Source organism: Typopeltis vanoorti, chromosome 13 (assembly GCF_054136105.1).
Source record: "Typopeltis vanoorti isolate ZY-2024b chromosome 13, IOZ_Tvanoo_1.0, whole genome shotgun sequence".
Taxonomy (NCBI): domain Eukaryota; kingdom Metazoa; phylum Arthropoda; class Arachnida; order Uropygi; family Thelyphonidae; genus Typopeltis; species Typopeltis vanoorti.
In genome coordinates, this window is record NC_143561.1 from 92,319,995 (window position 1) to 92,345,487 (window position 25,493).

A 25,493-nucleotide genomic window follows, 5' to 3' on the forward strand; every position below is an offset into this window, starting at 1 on the left:
GTAAAGAAACATTGCAATATGCAAGATACGTAATGAGTCACGTGTTTGTAGTCGGTATATTTGGAAGAATATGATGCTTCAATTCAATGCAAGTATGGCAAGGTATAGGATGCCACATTGCAGGCCGATCTATTAGGCAAATTGGGCCATCCCAGGTCAACAATCACTGATACCATACTGAGATGGAAGCGCACGGTCAACTGACACATCACACCCACTGAACGGGTCAACGAAGGATAATACAGTATCTAGAAACTGCCATTCATCAGCCAACACATTGAACGAGTTCCAGACATTGACTGGAACATAACAATTCTTGTGAAGATACTGGCAATGAAAAATTCAACTTGGAATAAATTAAAGATACCAAGAAATTATTATTATTATTATTGGACCTCCAGGGAGTCCAATGACTCATCGAGGGAGGACACCTACTCTACAGCTCTATCTCCATCACTCAATCCACCAACTAACTAACTGCAACTATACCAATGCCATCTACTGCCGGCTAACACAACTATTCATTCCACAGACAATTACAAACATCCATGCCACGTGGGATTCGAACCCACAGCCTCTTGGCTGGAGAGCGGATACGCTAACCGCTCGGCCAACCAGGCAGGTAAATTATATACTTGGTTTAATCCATTATTCAAGCCTGATGCATTTTCAGGACTGGGGCAACTCGTATATAGAGGCTAATAACTTCATATCACTTGCCTTAGTATCCCATAATGCAAAGCACATATCTTTGTGGACATGTAGCATGCTATGCATTATGGAAAGGGTCACTACCAAGACCAGTTTTAAATTTTTTTATCGAGGTCTCATCATTGGTAGCCAGACCCAGAGGTGATACTAAGGTTGAAGTAATGCCGAAGTCATATTTTCATATACGAGATGTGGCACATAAGGTGTGACACCTTGTGGCTAAAAGGTTGAAACTTGTGATGTCATGTGAAGTCATTAGCCTCTATATATGAGTTGCCCCAGTCCTGAAAATACTTCAGGTGCAAACTTTGTTTGCTTACACTTGGATAAAGGATTAAACCAAGTATATAATTTCTTGGTATCTTTAATTTATAGTATAACCAAGTGGAAAAACTTCCATCAACACTGAATAGGTATCATATGCAAAACTATACTGTAAATAAATAATTAAGAGGACATGCTAATCTGATTTATATATTGATCACAGATTGTAGTAAAATTTTTCAATACTAAAGTCAAGACTGGTTGATCATTTTTTTTTCTTTTTTTGTGATAATTAGATGAAACTTATTGGCAAGATGACTGGAAATAATTCCTCTCTGCCCTGATGAGTAATGAAATTTGATAATTATGATCTCTATTAAAATTTATTGAATTAATTCATTTCGACAACTTTAGTAGCAGAATTAAGTAAAACCAAATTATGTCGTATATCAAACAGTGTACATGTTAATTTATTTTTAAATTGACATATACATTGCTGATATTTCACTGGTATTATATCCAGCATCTTCAGAGCACAAAAAACAGTTTGTCACAGTATGCAAAGCAACAACAATTTGGTATAACAATGGAACTAGTTTAAACAATTGCAACACAAAGACTCAAGTCCTAATTAGGTGCCATCTATGTTGGAAGAAGAAAAAATTGTTGTTTGATTGTTGTCATATTGTTGTTGTTTCGCATACTGTGACAAACTGTTTTTTGTGCTCTGAAGATGCTGGATATAATACCACAAAATATCAGCAATAAGTTAATAAATAGTTATTTACTTATCAGTCTGTATTCTCATTAATACTGTTAAAAATAAATTAACGTGTATGACAAACACATAAGTCTTTCCACGTGAAACAGTACACATATATCAAAAACTGACTGGGTTCGGTTCTTGTGAATATGGATGGCATCATTATATATTAAAAACTCACATAAGACACCTGCAGCATAATTTTCAAGCTTTCAAAATATCAGGATACTGGAGGGAAAAAAGTAAACATGTTTTATAGTAAGACATTTACTATCATAAATTTCCTGTAAAACAGCATTCATAGTATGGAGGTGGAGACTACTTTTTTTTTTTTTTTTTTTGATAGGTTGTTATAATTATAAAATGTGTGCATGTGTATAATATATGGCACATCTTAATATTGCTGTAATCAATGAGCTGGCATATTAGGACGCATTTGCAGCAATGGTTTAAGATTATAGATTGTGGTAAATGTTTTGTGATAATGTTTAAATTAACAACTATATATTTATTTATTTGTTTGAGATTTATTCTAAAATATCTATGATATCACAAAAGAATGCAAAACCAGAGATTTCATGACACAAGCAGCATTTACCACAGGCTATATATACATAAAAAGATTTAGCATTTAAAAATTATTTATGTCTTGTCTATTACTGAAAGAGAATTATATTCAGATTAAAATACAATAAAAGTGGTAAAATATCATGTACAAATACAAAGTTATAAAAAAATTAATAGTAAGTTAATATATATTAACTACATATAAACATTTAGAATCAGTTCCCTAGGAAGATGCCGATTATTTCTTTTTCTTGACAGAGATATACAATATATAACATATATATATATATATAACTCTTAAACATATTAAAAACAAAAGAAAAGTACATTTATATAAAAACATGATTATAATAAAATCATTTAAAATAAGTTTCTGGTCAGCTCTTTGATTTCATGCGATATTCTTTTACACAGTTAATACTACAAAAATGATTATCACTGCATTCAAAGGCTTTCTTCTGAACGATGTCTACCCTGCACTGAAAGCACCGTCTAAAAACAAGGAAATAAAATATATGAATGAAGTAAAAGTGAAAACAAACCGAGATGAAATATTAGGCATATTTAGCATATATAAAAAAATAATTATACAAAAAGTCTTCAAGACTTTTTGTATAATTATTTTTTGGAAGTGGAAAGCATTGCTAGCACATGAACGAGTTCAAGGTCCAATATGAAAGGAATGTTACTAGCTGAATAAGACATCTAATGATGAGTATAATATGCCTCCAATTGGAGGCATATTATTACAATAACACAAATGCAAAAAAGAACAAGTTAAATGTTTCCAATGATAACTGTAAATAATTTGTGGATATTTTGAGATATACATTCATACATATATATTACTATTATTACGGGCAACTCCAAGGAGTCCTCAGACTCATCAAGAGAGGTTCTAAACATCATGCCAAGAACTATTCAGCATTTGCACAGTATCTATCATACTTTGCTTTGAACTCATTCACAGTCATGGCGCCCACAACAGATTATGGCAGCTTATTCCACTCATTCACCACTCTCCAAGTAAAAAACCTAGTTCTAACACCCTTGCTAACTACACTCTTACTCAGTTTCCATGGATGGCCACTAGTTCTCCCACCAACACACCTGTTCTGAAAAATTTCCTCTGTATTAATCTTGTAAAAACCCTCAGTAATTTGAATGTCTCAATCATATCACTCCTTTTCCACTTAGCAACCAGTTTCTATAACCCACAAATTTTCAACCTGTTCTCATAAGGTTCATTCCATAGACAAGCTACCATCTTGCTCACTGGCTTCTGGATCCTCTCCATCTCCTCCCCCATCACCAAGAAACCCTAGCACCCAGATCTGTGCATAACAGTCAAGATGGGGTTTAATCAAGGTTAGATAAAGAGTATCAATAACCTAGTGGCCTCTGCTCATCAAAGTATTCTTCAGTAACCAAGTGATCTGATGAGCTGATTTAGCCACTTTTGCTATGTTCCCCCTAAACTTTAACTCCCTATCCACTAACACTCCCATGTCTCTGGCTTCACTTCATCAATTTTCTGGAGTACGGTTCCACCGATGTGGTATACTGCTGATAATCTTTTCACCCCAGAATGCATAACCTAACACTTTGCCATATTGAACTGATATCCAATCTCCTTAGCTAGTTTGTCAATCTATCCAAATCATCCTGCAAAATTTTGACATAATGTGTATTCACATGATGTCAAAATAGTGTCAGGGTAAACAGCACAAAGTCTGAACTTTTCACAGTCTCCGTTGGCCTCCACCAAGGGTGTGTTCTGTCACCCCCCCTCCTTTTCATAATATTTATGGACTGGATCGATAGGCACAGCCAAACCTGGATAGGTTTGTAGCTGTTTGTGCAGAAGATGGAATGAAGATCAGTGTGGCCAAAAGTGAAACATTTGTGGTCTCAAGACAACCATCCCAGTGCACTCTACATGTGGTTGGCATCCCACTGAGGCAGGTGGAGAAGTTTAAATACCTTGGGTCCATATTCACGAGTGATGGAAAGTGGGACGTAAAACTAGATACTCGGATTGGCTCAGCAAGTGCAATATTGCGGGAGCTTGGCCATTCGGCAGTATTGAAGCGGGAGTTAAGCAAGAAGGCAAAGCTGGCTGTTTTCAATACAGTCTATGTCCCCCATCCTCACCTATGGTCATGAGAGTTGGGTAATGACTGAAAGAATGTGGACATGAATCCAAGCAGCTGAAATGAAGTTCCTTCCAAGGGTTGCGAGGCTGACAAGACAGAGTCGGTAGCTCTGCAATTCGGGAAACCCTCAATACTCAATCATTACTTCTCCGTGTTGAGAGATCACAGTTATGTTGGTATGGGCACCTGGTCAGAATGCCACAAGAAAGGCTCTCCCAGCAGGCCCTCTTTGCCAAGCCAGAGGGTGGGAGGCCAAGGACTCGCTGGATAGATTACATCCAAAACCTTGGGTGGACACGTTTAGGAGTCCCATCAGAACACTTGAGCTTGGTGGCGGAGGATCGTGACCATTGAAAGTTCCTCTTGCAGCTGCTGCCCCCACAACCCAATTAGGAAAGGTGGGCCGTGAAGATGTATGTATGTACGTAAGTGTATTCACATGCACATCTCACACGTGTATATGTGCGATTTTAATGATTTGGCTGATTAATGTAGATATTCATTCAATTTATAATTAGCTACACATAATTAGCACTAACTAGTTTTATCCACTTACCAGAGGATGTCATCTGACATTAAAATACGAGGAAGAAAAGTTTTCCAAAAATTACTTGTGTGAACACACATATAGCAACCATGATTACAAAAAGAAAGAATTATAGTTGTTCAAAACTAATCTCTGCATGCTGACATTTTTAAGCTTTGGTATATCCTTATGCAGTAGTTCATTACAGCTTATTAATAGTTTAATATGTTATAACTAAGATTTAATTAAAAAGACAGCACTGAGCATGATTTCTGCGGATTCCAATATCTTTCTTCTTGTTCTCATAAACACTGGTAGAAGGATCACCATGATGTTCCATCTAACTTGTCTTGAAAACAAGAACTAAACCTTGGACAGTGAATGGAAGAATACACCAAGAAAACACCAATTCATCCAGGAAGACATGGTGGAATTATATCCAAACATTATAGTGGACTCAAGAATTTAAAGAGAATGGCAAAAGCATATTGAAAGTTCCTAGCAAGTTTGTAAGTCAATATACATTGGAGAGAACTGAAAATATAGGAAAAGTATGTGCAGAAGGATTTACAAATCATGGGTAAAAATGCCGATCACAAAACAGGAAAATAAAGCAAAAAAAATCAACATACAAAATTACCTATAATGATCCAAAACTCTGAAAATATTCAATTTTTCTTCAGACATTGTAAAAAAAAATATATATATATATATATATATCACCAATGATGTTTTATTTTATTTATAATCAATTTAATGATTAATGAAAGCAATATTTTTAATTTTATTTCTACATATTATTATTAGTCAGAACCTCCATGAAGTCAAGACTCATCATCTGAAGCCCACCATAGAAAACATAAATCTATCATACTACTCCCTGAACTCATTCACCATTTATACTCTCACTTCCCTATCAGACAATGCATTCCACACGGTTCAACTGCCCTCCATGGAAAGAAATCACTCTTTATCCTCTTGCTCACAACTTCCTTTCATAACTTCCAGGGATGGTCCCCTTGTCCTCACTGCTTTCCCCCATTCTACCAAATGAAAGAGGAGCTCCCCAGTGTCAAACTGGTAACTGCCTCTCAACAGCTTAAATATCTCAATTATATAGAAGACAGAATCACCTCATTCTGTCTTCTATCTGTCAAACTTTGCAGTCCACATTCCCTCAGTTTGTCCTCATAACTAACACTGCATAGTCCTCATATCATTTTTGTTATCTGTCTTTGCACTCTACCCCAAGGTTAATTATTCCATTCAAATCCTGGGGACCAATTCTGGGCACAATAGTCCAGGTGTAGTCTGATCAGAACTTTATACAATTGAACGACAACACTTATCTTTGCAGGTCAGCATCCTTTTCAGTATTGCAGAAATCCTCTTGTTTACCTTCCACCAATATGTTCCCTGAATTTCAGCTTTCTATCAGTCATCATCCTGAGATCCCTTGCCACCCCAACTTCCTCTGCTATAGTTCCTTCAACAGGGTATGCAGCCTCCCATTGATGTACTCTGACTTCAAGACTTTACATTTAGCTTCAAATCAACTTGAAGGACTATCACATCTGCCTATCACTAATAACACTTCCCAGATTCACATCATCTACACAACAAATGAATATTCCCCTGCAATCCTTTGACAATGTCACTGAAATAAAGGTTAAACAACACAGGTCCCAGAATTGAGTTCTGTGGGATCCCATATGAAACCTTCTGCTTCCTTGATACTGCTCCCTCATACACAACTCTCTGATATCTATAAGACAGCCAAACCCCAATCCAGTTTCACTAATCTGACATCTAAACCAGTGGTGTAACTTAAATATCAGCTTATCATGTGGCACCCTGTCAAATGCCTTTGTAAAAATGGCAATCAGATTAATAAAACAAGCATTCCCCTTAGCAAATCCATGCTGACTCTCAGAGATAACATTACCCTTATCTTCCTAATCCTATAAATGATCCCTCACTAATTTGTTCAAAATCTAACAACTACTGATGAAATACAAATTGGTCAATAGTTTGACACTTCTATTCTACTACCACCCTTATGCAATGGCACTATCTTATCCTGCTTCAACTCACTGGCCACCTTTCCCATAGACAGACTTTCATTGAAAAGCCAGGTCAACAGAACTATCTGTTCTTTAGCACATTCTCTCAAAACCTGTGGTGAAATCCCATCCAGTCCCATTGCTTTATTGACATTTAGAATACTGAATATTTGAAACACACTCTCTTCTTGCATTTCTAAACCTCGACCCTGCCCCATCCCTCTAGTATTAAAACCTACTTCTCCAGGATGAAATAATTCAATAATCATTGAACAACTCCACTATGTCCTCTGCATCAATCACTCTACTCTTATTTTTATTCAACAATGTCATTCTTCTCCTACTGGCCACATAATGAAAGAAATTCTTGGGATTTTCTTTGGATCCCATGGCCAATCTCTTTTCATATTCCAGTTTATCCTTCCTTACAATACTAGTCACTCTCCTGGTCTGAGTTATATTCTTCATGCATCTACTCTCCACCTCTCACCTTAATTAAGTCTCTTCCATAACCTCTTTTTCATCTGCAGTTCTCATTTGATATTTTTTGTCATCCACTTTATACCAAACTATGTTCTCTTTTTTACTTGAGGTATGTGCCATTTGCAGTAAAAATAAATATTTCTCACCAGTTCCCAAGCACTGATGATATCTCACCATTCCAATTCCTCCATCCATGAAAATGATGGATGGAGGAGTTGGAAGGGACGTAAGCTAATTTCTAAGATAATTATTAATCACCTGCCTTATAATTCCACATACATTTTTTTCTCTTTGGTACTCCTGTATGTCTATCCATCTTCCAAGTCAAAACCACATGATCACTCTCTCTCTCTCCAAAAGGGTCAGAGATGCCATTTCGGTTATAATGAGATCTTCTGATGCTGGATTCAAGAATTCCAGAAATTCCATTCCCTTACTACATGCAGTTTCCTCCAACCAATTTATACTTTTGTAGTTAAAATCTCCCATAATGATCGTTCTTTTTGTGCTCAGCTGCCTAAACATCTCTTACTCTACACTCTCTATGTTCAGTGGTTTATAGCAACACCCCACTAAATATCCTGTCCTTCCCACCTCCATCTCACACCACATGCTCTCCTTCTGAGAGGACACAACTCACCACTTATCATAAGTAGTACTTCACTGCTGCATTTGCCCTTTCTATCCTGACAAAAAATGCTGTATCCTCCTACTTCTATTTCTGTCAGTATATCATCTTCCATCAACCATGTCTCAATGATTCCAATAATCTCTGGACAGACTGGGGCTATCAGCACCACCAATACATCCCCTTTATTCCAGATACTCCTGGCATTAATATAAAGAATCATCAACACATTGTCACTGTCCCTATACCCATCATTAATCCCTCAAGAGTCCACTGGATTCTGCATTATACGATGTATTCCCCCCTTCTCCCAAGTAACTATTCCCACAAGAGACCACCACTGCTACCATCCACCCTAATAATTCTAGTTTCCCCTGCAATGACACTCTGACTTGTTTGGAGAGCAGCATTCTCTCTAGATGCCTACATCTATCCTCATTCAAATGCATGCAGTGTCTTCAGGACAGTTCCTTTCTGTCCTCAAATGCCCTCTAAGCTTCCACATAATCTAAGCCTCTCTTTTTATACATTCTGGCTATTATATTATTCATTACTGACACTCTTCTTCTCAGCTCTGCATTATTATACCCAAGCAACAAACTCACTATCTTCCCTCTCTGTCTTCTTCTGTACAATATCAAGCATGAACTTCAGATCTCTTGCTACCCAATTAACATGACCTCTTAAGTCATTTGCACCTACCATCATTATCACCTCATCCACTCTTTCACTGCACTTAATTGCCATAGTCACTGTCCATCATTCCTCCAGGCAAACCTCCTCTGGCATTTTATCTTGCACACCACAAATCACTGAATCTCCATACATCACATCTCTTACACTCTGTTCCTTCCTTTTTCTCCTGCATTCCTCACTCTTTCTCTCTCTCACTTACCTGCCATCTGTTTGCTGCACTGTCTCACCTTCCTCTCATTTCTCTCTTCCATTGGTTTTTCTGTTTTCTTCCCTTCTATCATTCCCATAACACTCTCTCTCTCACTTTAACATTCACTTTGTATTCGCTGTTTCCAGTCTCCTAATCTCTTCTTTCACGCTTCTTAACTCATTCTTCACACATTTCATTTCTGGATGCCTGTCTTTCCTCATATGACTTTGATACAGATATCATTCTGTGCTGTGTTTGAGGAATGATTTGGGCAAATCATCCAACACCATTAACAGAAGTCATTTAGTTCTGGAAATCAGAAAGTAGTTATTATCTACCCTTTGTCGTCATCATTAGCTGAGTTTGTGGGTACTAACGATTTAAAGATTTTGGATGTGAGAGTTGTTGCAGAGTAACTGCAACAATCACATGTTCCTAAATTCTTACTGGTATTATTGTCTATACATTATCAATATGCTGTAGTTTTTTACCACTTGTGCATGTGGAATTGATTAAAAAACCTCTAAAAAAATTGGAATATCCTTATATTAAGTTTTTATATCATCTTTATTATCTTTGATGCTTTCTGTGGTACACTTTTCTCCATTACTAAGCTTTCTTAGTACAGCCAACTTTTACTATAGCAAATCTGTATGTATAGTAGACAGAAAGCATAGTATTGCAAGCTTTTGTTCAGGATTTTTCAGTAGTTTGTTATAGTGAGTGAGTTTGTTATAACAGTATTTGCTATAGTTAGATTCAAATGTAAACTGCTCATGTTTTTTGTTTAACTACTTTACACATAATTAAGCTTTCTTACATTATTCTCTATTTCCATAAGACCATATGCTAATTTAACAGGAATTTTCTATGATTTCTTCTTTAATTTCCCATGTCTAAGAGGTTATTCTTTTTCTATCTGTGCAGATAAGGTAACCACATGATTCTCTTGCAAAGTCAGAGAATCATTTTTGTTAGATTCTCTCACCTGCCACTAAGGTATTTGGATCTTCTTTACTTTCATTTTTTTGCCAATAATAGTGTATTTGAGTCTGCAGTTCATATTTTAGAGTTGTTCACCTTTGATTCTTTCAAAACTTTAGTACAAATTTTCCCTTTCAATGAGATATCTATATTTGTTCTGCTCAAGACTAGGTGACCATTACTATCAAACAATAACCCAGTCAGTAACTTATTTCTTATATTCTCTCTCTCTCTCTCTCTCCCACCTCCATGTGAACTCGAGCAATTTTTATATTGTATCATAGTATTAGAAATGTCTAGTCATGTCATGAGCAGGAATCCAACTGGTACTTACTATTATGATTAGTTTTCCCCTCTTTTAAAATTCTCCCAAAATTATATTTATATGCCTGAGATTTATTTCCTACTCTATTTAGGTTTAAAACAAGAACCAACTTTTCCTTTATACAGTGGTATCTCGCTAATCTGAACTATAAAAACCGTGCTCGTTCGGATTAGCGAATTTTTCCTCCAGAGACAACAATAACTAGCGTTTAAGACAAAAATAATCAGATTCTAATGGTACATGAATTTAATTCTGTAAATAAATTAACTGATAGAAAAAAGCTACTGCACTGTAATGTGAAACAAAAAATAATACAGTACACAAGTTTATTTTAGTAAAAAAATTTAATTTGTATGTACCTGTATTGTTGAGGATTCTGATTTAATAAAATTGCATAGTTCAGTACATAACTTAATTTGCATAAAAAATATCACTTTCTTGTACATAAAACAAAAAAAAAGTTTCACAAAATAACATAAAAAACGTTTTCTTTCTTTGTAAAAAAAGTCGCTGATTTTCTTTTGCTTCTTCTCGGCGTTGCATTAGCAACAAAATTTTGTGGAAATGGCGTATCATTCTGCTTAGCCCATTCTATACACATTAAAACTGTCAACTACCTCTTCATGTTTTACTTTTTTTTCTTCGAGTTCTTTATCGTCATCATCGTCTTCTAATTCATTCTGTAGCATCATATTTATAATTTCAGCATCTGATTTGATTTCGAATTCGCTTTTGTTTCTACCTTAATCCATTCCATAATATCTGTTTGTGAAATTTCAACATCTGGATTTATATTTTTAACCAAATTATGCATGTTTTGAATTTCCTCTTTTTGTGTATATTTGTGATTCATGCCAACAATACAGTACGTACTGTACAGTATAAAAAAAGCAAACACGAACACACAATAAATCAAAATAGGCCTCCAGTATAACCTTGCAATCGACAGTATGAAAAAAATACTATACTATAATAATAATAAAATAAATAATAATAGTTAAAATTATAATTATTAAATAAAAATAATAATACACATAATAATACGTAATAAATAAAACTTTTTTCTTTCAAACCGCAGTTCAGACTACTGGAGGGTTCGGACTAAAGAGGTTCGGATTACCGAGATACTACTGTATTAGCTGACCTCTCTAAATGATTAAAAAAATTCCTATACTTCTACAGGATCATTTACCTGAGTGAATTATCTTATTATCAGGAAGATCTTATTTGTTTTTGTCTTTTTGGTCACAGTGATGCTAATTATGTCAACATGGTATTTTTGTAATTCTTTTGTTTACCCCATTTCTTATGATGTGTATCTTCATTTCTCTGTGAAAGATCAGCCAGCACAAATAAAATCCAATTACTAATATTAACATTCATTAGTCATGGAGCTGAGAACAACAAATGTTCTAACACAAACTTTACTTTTTATTGAACTTATATCCAATATAAATTTCTTTTTATGATTCCCCTCCTCTCTCTCTTGCAATCTACAACTGATTTATTTATTTATTTAAATAAATATTTATCATAAATATTATTTATTTATTATATATTTATCATAAAATTTATTTATTTAAAAATAAATAAATTTTATGATAATGATCTTTATTATCATTTCTTGGTGCTGAACCTTCTTGAAAACACTATGTTGATTTCTTTTACTCTTTTGCAATCTTTGAGAGAGAGAAAGAGATTTTTTTCAAAGAATACTGACAAAATGAAGGAAGAAGAATAAGAAAAAAAACCCTGTTTAAATGGCAGTTTCTAAGTTGGACTTTATATGGACATTAACAAGTTGTGAGTGACATTTTCATAGATTTAGAGGAAACTAAAGAATAGGGATACCAGTTTTTTAAAAAATCAGTTGAATGTAGCAATGTAAGTAAAATACAGGTGTTCACCAAGAATAATAAATATGCAGCTGGTAAGAGAGAATGAAACGGAAACTAGTTAAACCACTCCACTATCTTTTAGCATACTACACTTTATCATTAACTTTTTTTTGTCAACCTCCCCTACCCCCATTCACTTCAAGCACTGGATATCATGATACTCAAAAAAAGTAACGATAAATAAACAGGTGTTACCTTAATTTTGAAAAATTTTAATTTCTGATGCACATCCTTGATAAACGGAAAGTTTTATATACTTTTAATTAAAAATATGAACCAATTGCTAAAAGTTTCATGTAATAGTTTTAATACAAAAAATGCATTTATTTAAAATAATTTATTAATAATAATTGTTCCATTAACTCACTCGGTTAATAAAACATACAAATAGAAAGTAAGCTCCCCCCCCACACTTTTTTTGTAAAGTTTTTAGAATTAATAATAAATGCATACTTACATTGTGATCTGAGAAGATCCAGTACTGGTAGACATTTTCTCTTTACACACAGATTCTGATGCATATCCTTGCTACATGTAAATAGTTATATAATTTTAATTAGACAATATGAAACAATTTCTAAAGACATAAAAACCTATTGTGAGCAAGATTTTTTGAGGATCCCACATATGAACAATTTACAATATACAGTTGACCCCCAAAGAACCATGCAGGTCCACTCATACACGGATTTTTTTGAATATATTTGAAAATTTTTTTTGAGATTTGTGACAATTTGAAAAAATTGCAGATGAACAGCGTAGCATATAAATATTGAAAAAATTAAGAAAAAGTTAGATATGTCGTGAGTGTATAAAATATACGTAGATACTAGTCTATTTTATCATTTACTACCATAAAGTATACAAAAAAGAAAACTATTATAAAAAGTTAAAATTTATCAAAAATCACCCACACAAACACTTACAGACCATACATGGCATCATTCACAGTCAAAATAAATGTAAACAAACATAAAGATGCAGTATTAAATTATAACTGCATAAAATTAACTGTAGTACATACTGTAATAACTGTGTTATGAATATGACTGTAATACTATATGCCAAAAAATTTTTATGAGGATTCATTCATTAGTGTATCGGCTAGGCCAGGCAACCATGAAGCAATCATATTGCTGCTTCTTTGTTATCAATGCATGAATTGTTAAACCTGTAAATAATTATGAATTTCTTTTTCACATTATCTTTTCGTTTTTGATCTACTGTTAACAATACAAATACCATCTGCAGTGTTTTGTATTGTATAAGACAATATTGATGTAGATAATAAATGATAACCACAGAAATTAACTTTAATGAAATAAAGGTACAAATATTTTGTACTGAAATTAACAGTACATCATCAGTGTAGAACAAGCAGTTCAAAGGAATGGAATATGAAGTACATAACAGTCGGTGGATTACCAATTAAAAACTGTTGTCATGTGCTAGAAATTAATATTAATAAAATATTATTAAATAATTCTTAAAAACTTTTTTTTAATGGTTACATAAGATAAGAATCTCCCAAACTTTTGGGAGAGAGACAATCATTTCAATTCAGATTTCCCTATGTAAAAGGGCTTCGCAACTTTCTTTGAAAAGGCATTCGTATTTAAACTTGCACCTATAGAGAAGATGAGCTTTATCAAACTGGACATTGTGCTTAGTATCAATATTATGTTGTGCCAGACCAGACTTTTGAGGTTTCATGTATTCGATATAATATTGGTGTTCATTCATTCCTTTTTTTCCAAAGAATGGCCTGTTTATCCAAAGTATTAAATTACATTTGCATACTATCTGGTAAATGCCAGCTAATGACAGAGGTGCCAGTTTGTCTTTTGTAGATGGCAACAGGTGAGAAATTTTGTTGATAGGAAAATATGTGAGAATGAGATGATTACCTTGATGGACCTGTGATTTCAGTCAGGATCCCTCCATGACTGAAGGTCGTAAAGAGTCCAGCTGTTAATGTCTTGGGCCTTTCTTTTCCATTTTCTTCCAACTTTCTTAATCATTGGGTCTTCCCACCTTAAGGCTGGTCTTCCAGGTTTCCTTTTGGTATCTCTCGGATACCAATTTATTACTTTGACTACCCATCTGTTGTCTCTCATTCTGGCGAGGCGTCCTGCCAATCTACTTTTGCTGTTGTAGATTGCTTTTATTACATCTTTGAGTCCAGACTTCTTCCTGATTTTTGTGTCATACATGGTCTATTTTATTTATATTGCACATTGAGTTGTTATTAAGCTTTGTTCTTCTTTTAAAGTTGTGTTCCATGTTTCACTGCCATAAGTTAATGCTGGTAGGATGTAACTATTGAAAAGGTGGGCTTTTATTTCTATGTTTTGGTTGGTGATTGTTGATCTTATTTTGTTGAAGGCTATCCAAGCAGTCCGAGGTAGATGTAATCTTCAACTTTTTTGATGCTGTGGGATTCTTTCTAGAGTGATTGTGTAATCTTTACAGTATTCGTTTTTCATCCATCTTGTTTTGTCTGGATGTATTTCCAATCCAATTTTTTGGCATTTTTAGCTTATGTCATTCAGCATTGATTCTAATAGTTCAGGGGAGGTAAGATATTAATACCACATCATTGGCAATTAATAGCATATTTAACATTTCACCATCAGAATGAGATGATACTTTGTTCTGAGATGCCAGAAATATAAAGGATTGGAACCCTGTGGTCTGCTGAAGAATCCTGAGGTGTTGGAACATAGGAGTCAATTATCTGCTGGATTTGATTAGGGTTGTAACCATTAACCACCGACTGTTATGTACTTTGTATTCCATTTCTTTGAACTGCTTATTGTCTACACTGATGATGTACTGTTAATTTCAGTATGAAATATTTGTACCTTTATTTCATTAAAGTTAATTACTGTGGTTATCGTGTAATTTATTATTTATAGTTATGCCACAGGTATCTTTAAAGATTAGACTTAACATTGATGTAGATTTTGACAGACAGATGATTCATCTTGTAAACAGACGACATAAACTTAAGGTATTAATAAATACAGGAATACTGTAAATGTTTCATCATGATTTAATAACATTTTGTTTTCTCTAGCTTACTTCATTGTAAGAATACAATATATAATGCATATAACATACAAAATATGTGTTATTTGACTGTTTATGTTATCATTAAGGCTTACAGTCAAAAGTAGGCTATTAGTAAAGTTTTGCGAGAGTCAAAAAGTTCTATGCTGATTTTTGAACAATGTGGGGGTCGGTGACCCTAACCCCTGCATTGTTCAAGGGTCAACTGTAGATACATATGTATACTGTGTGCATACACACACACACACACACACACACACACACACACACACACACACACACACACACACACACACACACACGTATATTGTGTGTGTGCGCATATACACAATCTATCAATAATTGTTTGGATACTTTAGCAATTTATAATTGATACCAGCAGGTGAATCCTAACATCAGGCATGTCCACTTTTGGCTTTATTCACCTCCTGCACCCTTTGAGGGAGGCTTTCCACCAATGTGCAGTAGAGATCAGGTGGAATTTGTCTCCATTTCTCCATCAACGCAGCACTGAGTTCAGCGACAGATCGAGGATGTGCTGCTCTGGACCTCAATCACTGCTCCAATTCACTTCAAAGGTGTTCAATGGGGGTTGAGATCAGGACTCTACACAGGCCAGGTCAGTAGTTTAATACGCATCTCTTCATACCATTCCATAATAGCTGCAGCTTTGTGGTATGGGGGCATTGTCGTCTTGATGGTAACACGGGTCCATTCCATAAAAACTCCACAGCATAGGCAGCACCTGATTATCCAGGTGCTGCCTACGCAAGGTACTAAGCTACCTTCATGGAACCATTGACAACAACCAGTGCTCCCACTACAAACAAGCTGAATGCACTCCCACACCATTACTCCTCCACCACCAAACTTTACTGTGGATACAACACACTGTGGTAAAAAGCCAAACCAGGCTGCCTCAACACCCACACCTGCCATCAGGCTGAAAACAGGCGAACCTTGATTCATCATTCCAGAGTATTGTTTTCCGCTGGTCAATTGTTTAGTTCACACGCTCCTTGCATCACAACAAACATGCCAGACAAGCTGCCTTGTTTGTTGTGATGTTCAGCTCGTGTGTGTTGCTGCTCTTCTGTGCAAACCCAGTAAATGGAGTTCTTTTCGTACATTATTAGTGTTCACCATGGTGTTACTGGTGCTCTGGAACTCATCACGGATGGTCTGTGCCGATTGTACACAGTTTTTGTGTGCCACCCATTTTAACATTATCCCGTCGCTGTCAGTCATTTTCTGTGGCTGTCCTGGGTTGCATTGCCATACAACCTGTATTCATTGCTATAATAAAATACTGCTTCCTACTATCTGTACACTATATATAGTTTTATGTTTTTAAACAAACCTAGAATGTTTCATAACTTAAAATAACAGGGGTGTCTGGATAATTATTAGCAGGTGTGTGTGTGTGTGTGTGTGTGTGTGTGTGTGTGTGTGTGTATATATATATATATATATATATATATATACTGTGTGTGTGTGTGTGAGAGAGAGAGAAAGGGGGGGGGAGTTTACATTATATAATGCAAAATAATGTTTGCACATTATCCATGAAGAAAATTATTAATAATTTTCTTCATGGATAATGAGATACTCCCAGATAGCAATCACTTATATAAATAACCACTATTTTTTTCTCATTATTATATCAATAACCTTCTTTAAAAAATGGGTGTAACTGCTGCGCACATTATTAACAAATTTAAACAACAGAAGAAGGAGAAAGAAGAATTATGAATACCGATTTTGATGAACATATTTTTCTATTCTTTACATCAGTATTGTCAAAAACATGTTAAGATTTTAAACACCATTAAAACTATACAAATGAAAAAAAGTTTGGCCAAAAAAAAAAAAAAAAAAAAAAAAATCAGAGTGGAAAGTGGCTGCTTGAATTGGATCAAATGTACTTCAATACCAATTAATGATTTCTAGACATCATGTAAGATGATGCCTTGATTCCTCTTCTAGGTGCCATTACATTCACTTGGCACCTAAGTCACAAAAATAACTGAATGTCACCAGTGTGGCTCTGTACTGAGATACACAATCAATGTTGTTCTGGATTTTTGTTGCCTGCTATGTGCAAAGCTGCTATAGTGTCTCTTCCAAATTCTATAAATTTGGGCTTTTTTTATTTTATTTATTATTTATTTATTTTTTTGCTATTACTAAATTTCTAGACTTACATATTATACACTTTGGGAAATACACCAGAGAAAGACAGTTCCAAAAAACAGCAGTAAAGGAAATGAACAATGATGAAGAAAAATCCATTCTGCAAGTTTGGAGTTAACCATGAAGATGTGTTTAGTAACTACTGTACACATTTTCACAAATTTAAAGGAAAGTGGGAGAATTATATGTCGATTCTGATGAACAGTGATATAGAAGTAATTGAATGTCTATATGAGTGAAGTAACTGGGGAAGAGTCATTAATCAACTGAATGCTTTCTTCTATACTGAAACAACAATTTTCAGGGAGCTCTTATGGGCACTGTCCCAAATTGAGAACTATGTTAAAGAACTGGATGAATTTATGAAAGTAAAAGTATTAACTGCTGTACAAACCTAAGGGGGAAAAAAAACTTGCTTGGATGATGAAGTGATATAAACTTGTGATACATTTATGCAAAGAATGAATGAAGGTATTGCAAAAGAGAAATCCAGTCTTGTTCAGAGTTGGATAAGAGAAACCCAATCTTGTTCAGAGACAATCTTGTGAAAACTCAGAAAAGAAGAAAGATTTATCCCTCTTAGAAGAATGGCATGAAGATCAGAACTGGATTTAGATACTAGAAGCTTTGATTTATGAAGTGCAAAATTTGTTATAAAAAAAGGAGTAAAATATACTGCAATTAGAATGTCACTACTATACAGAAGAAGGAGTGAATCATAAGAACACAAACTTTGATATTCCAACATTAGTGGAAAGTTTGAATATAAAGATCAATTAAGTATCACATGTAATATGTGACCCACAGTAATATACCATAGGTTTACAACTTTTACAATGCTTAGCCTTATCTGCTCATGTTCTATAATAGTGACGGCAAAGCTAGACAGAGGAAACAGATAAACCTTGATATTTCTGGATTTTTTCAAGGTATTTGACTCGATTCTACATACAAGGATGGTATAACTAAAAAGGGAGTGGTATGCATAAAAGACTAATGACATGGGAGAGTGGCTGACTGATAAGGACCATAAAGCGACATATGGAGGTGCTGGGTTTAAGAGGAGGGTGGTGACCAATGGAGTATATAAGGTTTTGTAGTTGGATAGCTATTAGTTTAACTTGTATATTAATGATATACAAGAAGGTCTAGAGCGTAATAAGCAATTATTTGCTGTTCATACTAAGTTGGAGTGAGTGATAAGGTACATATCTGATACAGAATATCTACAGAATGACTTCAACAGACTATTTTTATGGCAAATGTTAACAAATGTCAGGTTTAATTATTCTAAGAGCATGGTTATTACATGTATTTTGGACTGTGTACACTGCAAAGTATTACGTTAATGGGAATTTGCTGGAAGTAATCAAGAAGTAATCAATTAGGAAGCGCACTGCTATGTTGTTAAGACAATATATCAGATAACTGCAATATTAAAGATAATGCTAACTTGTTAAAAATAAATAAATAAATAAATAGATAAAAAGAAAAGTTATTCTTCAGCTTTAAGGAACCTAAATGACCATATGAAGACTAGATATGGTTATTTAGGTTCCAAGGAGATAGGGAGGCAGCTGGAAAGATACAGTGGTGAATAACCAAGATAATAAATGGACTACAGAATTGCACATATGAAGATAGATTGAGGGAATGTGGTTTTCAAATCTTAGGAATAGCTGAAGGAGAGAGAGAGAGAGAGAGAGAGGATATGAGAGAAACATACAAGTGAGTAAGATAATCAATATAGTATAGATACTGCCGAGATTTTGCAGCTTGTAGTTGGTTGGGACAGAACTTGGCATCATTCTCAGAAGCTAACTAAGGGTGAAGTGTGGTTAGCATATGGAATGGGATACCATTAGTTGTAAGCCCATCTTCAGTAAATGTTTTCAAAGAGAGAAATATAGGAATTTAAGCATAAGTGACTAAAAAGAATCCTCCTTCAATGAATCCTTGGATTTCTGGAGGAACCATGATAAATTTTTAACAGGTCTATATATTTATTTATTTATTCAGTTTTTTACTTCCATCTATGTAATTTTATAAACTTACAGTACATTAGTACAGTAGATGAGCTAAGTTTTTTTGATTTTTATTTATTTATTACATAATCCAGAAACTGCTCTACAGACCAAGCACAACTTTTTTTTGACCCACTTCAGGCTTGAACAAGTAGGGCAGTGATTTCATAATGGGTGATGAAATTTGTCTCTCACCCCACAATGGGATTCAAACCTGCAGTATTTGACCAGAGAGCACATATGCTAATCACTTGACCAACCAAGGTGGCAAATTATGTTGGCATATAGGGCCTATTAAAAAGGATTTGATTTTTAAAGACCAAAAATAAGTTTCCCCTTTCAATAGATTTTGAAAGGGGAAATTTTTTTGGTACTTTTAAAATCAGTTCTTGAATTGTCAATAATTTATTTGCAATTATTTCAAGCTTCCGTATCGGAAAAAAAAAGAAGAAGAAGACTGAACTTTTAATGAAAGCCAGCTGTTGTATCTTGATTTTTTTCTTAAAAAGCCTTGGCACCTTCTTGAAGAAGCAAGAGTTAGATAACAGATAAAAATTTAAAGTGGAATGGGTAATGAATATTTCTATTGAGTTATTTCAGGAATGCATTCAGTGCAAATCCTATGAATTCAAAGACAGAAAGCAATCCAACCAAGGAAAATGATAATGCAAGAAATCAACACTAGAATGTAAACCAAATTACTTCTAGGATAAACAACATCTTCAGTACAGTTAGATGAATCACTGGTGAGAAAGAGATCAAATTTAGGGAGAGTGATAGGATTGTCTGGCATTCAGGAAGCATGAGAGCAATTTGTGTAACAATTTATTAGTGAAAACAAATGCTTCACCATTTCATCTCACTCAATCAGCACAGTTAATTGTACACACACTTAAAATATCTGAGGAAGAAGACTTTATTATTAGGAAAGATGGACAAAGGAAGATTAACATTTAAAGAAAGGAGAGAACCTCAGAAAGTCATTTTTGGAAGACAACAAAATGAATACGATAGAATGAGGCAAAGAGATTTTTAATAAAATATTAAAAAGGAATTTTAGGTTGCACATTTTCTGATATCCAAATGCAAATATGCAGAAATGTTACTCTTTGGACGAAAAGAGTTAGTGCGTAATTGGAAAAAGTGAGATGAAAACCAAATGAAGATCCCTGATAGCTGAATTCCTGCTAGAGCCTCTGTAGCTCAGTCAGTACACACAATGCCCTCTAGATGGAAATACCTGAATTTGAATCCTGTCTATGATGCTAAAAATCTTTACAAGGATTTTCAAATGAAGGAGGTCCAGTCTCAAGAGAATATACACAAAGGACATAGCACACTATGCAAACAGAATTAAATGTCCTATCAAAGACATTTAGGATAAATGCCTATTAATTAAGTTTCTAAGAAACCAAGTTACTTGGTCATGATAGACTTTGCACCTAACAGGTAAGGGAAAGGTGAGATGAGTTTTTGTAAGGTAAAACTGATGTAGTTTTGCAGAATGGAGATGGAAGAAGACATAACTGAAGATGGAAGTGAGACAAAATCTGCAATGTGGATCTGGAAGGTTTGCCATTTTCTGCATGTAATTAATTTCTGGGTGGATTTGGGATTTATACAGAGTATAAATCTCCCTTGTACGACTGCAAAGTTGTACAAGAGAGAAGTAATGTCCTGAACACAAAAAGTACACCTAGTTTCTTAGAGGCTGAAGAAGCTATGCTAAATATGTTTGTGCCAGGAAAGACTAAAGGTGTAAGTCAGCCTAAGATAAAAATCTGATATTTGGAGATATGGGACTATTAAAAGTAAAGAAATGGGAAAGTAAAGTAAGATCTTTCTTGTGAGTTATAAGATGGAACTGTATTCTGGTAACATTGAAGTTCACAAGGTTATTGTTGAATTTCACTAAAGAGCAGTAAGGATACGACAGATCTTTAAGATTTGAAGGACTGTCATCAGCAAAACTAAGATGTTAGGATTTGAGGTCAGTGAGAGGTCATTTATATACAGGTGGACGACAGTAGGTCAGCATACAGAGCCCTGAGGTATTCCAGCTGGTTTGGAGACTCTGAAGAAAGGAAGATCTACCGTGACATATATTGAATGACTAACTGAGAAGGCAACCCAGTTGCAAAGGGTAAAATTCAGACCATAAGATGGTAGTTAGTTGAACAGATTGTACTCGACATGATCCAATGTCCTAGAAATGTCAAGAGCAATCAAGTTCTTCCAAATGTTTGGCTGGTTTTTTTCCAAAGGTGGGTGATGATGGCTTAGATGATGAGTGAGTTACTAAAAGACTCATCTGCTGTTTGAATGGGGGGCAGAGTTTTCTGTATTTGCAATTTCAAAATTGGATTTAGTTTACTGATGGGTTTTTTCTTGTGGGGATTGTGGCTCCAATGTAAGTTGAGTGTGGAGTTTTGTTCTTGAACCACTTATGATATGCTGGACCTTTTTTTTTTTTTTTTCAGAGTCCAAGAAAAAGGCTTGAATAGTGATGGGAGGTTTTTAATGGAATAGCAGATAGAGATCTTCATTCCAGTTAGAATTATTTCTATTATTTGAAATGGATCAAGTGAATGAAATCAGAAAAGAACATGAAAATGGGGAATAAAAGGAATGGAGATCATTTTGTTTGGTACCATTATAAATGCCAAAGGACACAAAGACTGAGAATGGCTGATGAAAGTCATAGTAAAATATATAAAAGTAAAGTAGTATAGTAATATATCTTTACCTTATTTATCTTTGCTTTATTTCTTGTTTTATTCTTCTTTTCCATCTGTTTAAGAGCTCTCTGCTTTTCCATGATTTCTGTAAGGGGACTAGGAATCTGGAAATAATTAAAACAATTAATAGCAATATTGAACTACTTCTCAAAAATATTATCGCTGTTCATTTAATCAAAATAAACAATTTTACTTGTGAATCATTATTATTATAGTTGTACAATTAAGTTTTCACACAACACATTTTATGGGTATACAGTTCGGCAGCACAAATACCAATGATTTACTGTTATAGGTACCACATACACCCACATTATTTGGCACTGGAATTTATTAAGGTACATCCCACAGTTTATGGTTTTCTATGCTTTGTTTTTTAATGTTAATGATTAAGTCTGACTGCTAAATGTAATTAATACTGCACAATTAAGTACTGGATTATGTAAAGAGCACAGGAAAACCTCGCTTAATGCGAATTCGACATGCATGATAATCAGCTAGCACTTCGTTCTGCTTTAAGTGAGTGATTCATCAGTTAATGCAATTTTTTACATCATGCGAAATTTCACATTACATGAAATTTTTTGTCAGCAATCTGCAGCAAGCAGTGGCACTTGCAAATGTAGCAGCCAGTGGACAGTGGCAGTGCTGCGGGCAGTGGCTGGCAACACTCGGCAGTTAACTCAAAGCTCTCGTTGCAAGCATATGTGCAAACTCTGTTCTCTTGCTCAATCACTTTTCCTTCATTTTGCTTTAATTTAAAGGAGAATAATTATGACGATCATCAAATATTTAATGTCGACAAAACTGGTCTCTTTTGGAATCGTATGCCAACGAAAACTTTCCTAGCCAAAACTGAAGCATCTCAACCAGGATACAAAGTATCTAAAAATCGTCTTATACTTTTATTAGGAGGCAATGCAGAAGGCGGCTTTAAGCTCAAGCCTAAGTTTATCGTGTGCAAAATCCAAGATCTATCATTATTGAAGAAATCAGCACAACTGGAAAAGAACTTGAATTTAATGAACTAGATAATGAAGATGAGAGAAATTTGCTCGATTCCCATTCAGAATAATTAATTGAGAATTGAGAATGATCTCCTTCTACTAGAAGAAGAGTGCATATGAAGAAGATAGGACTGTGAACAAGAAGAGAATATTACGATTAAGAAGCTAACTGCAAAAGAACTTGAGCTAGTTTTCAATTATAATAAGCATGCTAAGGAAATTTTGTTTGATGTTGATCCTAATATGGAACGAAGCTTTGAAGTCCACCAAAATCTTGATAAAGCAATCGCACCTATCACAAATTGCATGACAAGATGAAAAAACTATTCAAACATCTTTACCTAATTTTTTTATATAAAAGTAGCTGAATCAAATGTTTAGACATAAAGTAAAAATTTAAGCAATTGATTTTTATTAACTGTGAGGATTTTATCCTCTAACATAGCTTATACTGTAATTTTTTTCTTTCGAATTTACACTAACTGATGGATAAATCATAATTATCCTATTGCTTATTGTATTCATTTAGCACATTAATTGATCGTGTTAAGTGAGGTTTTCCTGTACATAAGAATGGTCAAGCGATCTAAGGCACTGTGTTCAAGTCACAGTCCAATTCTCTGGGCATGGATTCAAATCCCACTCCTGAAAGCTAATTTCAGTAGAGTATGTGAAGGATGATGTGGATAGTATTCATCAGCAAACAGGCTCAATTTTGAGTGGAGGGCAGATAATTATTATGGGAGACTTCAACTATGAGAACATAGATTGGAAGGAGGAAAAGACACAGGGAAGAAATGAAATGGAATTTATGCAGCTACTAAGGAATAATTACCTGAGGCAGCATGTGATGGATTATACTAGAAGTTTGAGAGTGCTAGATCTAGTAAATGCATCAGAGAAATTGTCCATAACCAAGATAACAACATTGCTGCCTACTGTTGAGAGCAATCATATAGGCTTGACCTGGAAGGTGGCTAAATATGTGGAAGTGTCAGTTGTAGAATTACAGGACTGTTAAGTATGACAAACTTAGGAGATTGCTTGGAGCAGGGCCATGCATGAGAAACTGCAAAGCCTGGTTGTTGATAGTGCATGAGAGGTGGTAAAGGAATAGTTGAGAGAAGTAATAGCAGATTGCATACTTAGAGTCAGGAGGATAAATCAAGTGGAGTTAAATAGATGAATACCATCATTAAGTAGGAAATTCAAAGTGAAAGGTCACAAGCTGGCACATGAACAGTACAAAGCATGGGCCAGAAGGCTGATCAACATGGTAAAAAATGCAAAATCAAAGTATAAGAGGAAATTAGCAGTATAGGTCAAAGGTAATCCTAAAGAGTTCATTTGGTATGTAGCAAGTAAAAGGAAGAATGTGTATGGTGGAGTAATTTTAATGAATGCTAATGGTAGAGAGGTAACTGAGATAAAATAGTTGTACTAAGTGAATACTTTGCAAGAATATATCATCCAGGTGCAGATATTGTAGTAACAAGAGACGCAAAGGACTGTATAGAAATAAAGATTAATGAACTGGAGATGCATAGGGTATTACAGAACCTTGATGTGAATACAGCTATGGGATTAGATGGTATACCAGCTCGAGTTTTATGAGACGGTACTAGGGTACTGTAGGTAAAAGGCAGTGCCTTTGACCCCACTGAGAGTCCCAAAGAAGATGGAAAGAGAGAAAAATAGTCCCATTGCATAAAGGAGGCTCCAAGACTGAGGTAGCAAATCACCAACCAATCAGCATCTCAAGAGTCATGGTCAAGGTACTGAAGAAGTTGGTTAAGAGCAAAATACAGGAATGGGTAGACAGAAATGGGATACTATACCATCTGATCAAAAGTATCCGGACACCTACTCGAAACTGTAATCAGACTTTCCCTGTGATACACTTTCCAGCAGTGGACATTAATATGGGATGGGTCCACCCTTTGCTTCTCTGACAGCTCTAACTCTGCCAGGGAGACCTTCTACCAGGTGTCGGAATGTCTCTGGAGGAATGGCAGCTCATTCTTCCTGAAGGGCTATAGTAAGAGCAGTTTGTGATGTGGGTTGTTGGGGGTCTAGAGCGAAGTTGGCATTCTAATTCATCCAAAGGTGTTCTATGGGATTCAGGTCAGGGCTCTGGGCCGGGCAGTCCATTTCTGAAACGTTATTGTCCACAAACCATTCCCTCAGATCTTGCTTTATGGCAGG

General features: G+C 34.9%; 1 protein-coding gene across 3 annotated transcripts in view; it reads right to left on the reverse strand.

The window, feature by feature from the left end:
• Positions 1-2,265: 2,265 nt before the first annotated feature.
• LOC150100368 (tRNA endonuclease ANKZF1-like) overlaps positions 2,266-25,493 on the reverse strand; it is a 197,498-nt gene continuing 174,270 nt past the window's right edge. For 2 of the 3 annotated variants that reach the window (XM_090402734.1, XM_090402733.1), the window contains 3 exons: positions 22,290-22,385; positions 12,712-12,782; positions 2,266-2,797 (listed from right to left, as the gene is read on the reverse strand). In XM_090402734.1, coding sequence (XP_090258860.1) covers positions 2,683-2,797; positions 12,712-12,782; positions 22,290-22,385 — 282 coding nt within the window. In that variant the 3' untranslated portion in view covers positions 2,266-2,682. Of the gene's footprint in view, positions 2,798-12,711; positions 12,783-22,289; positions 22,386-25,493 lie in introns of those variants that run through there. The other variant, XM_090402735.1, reaches the window with a different exon arrangement.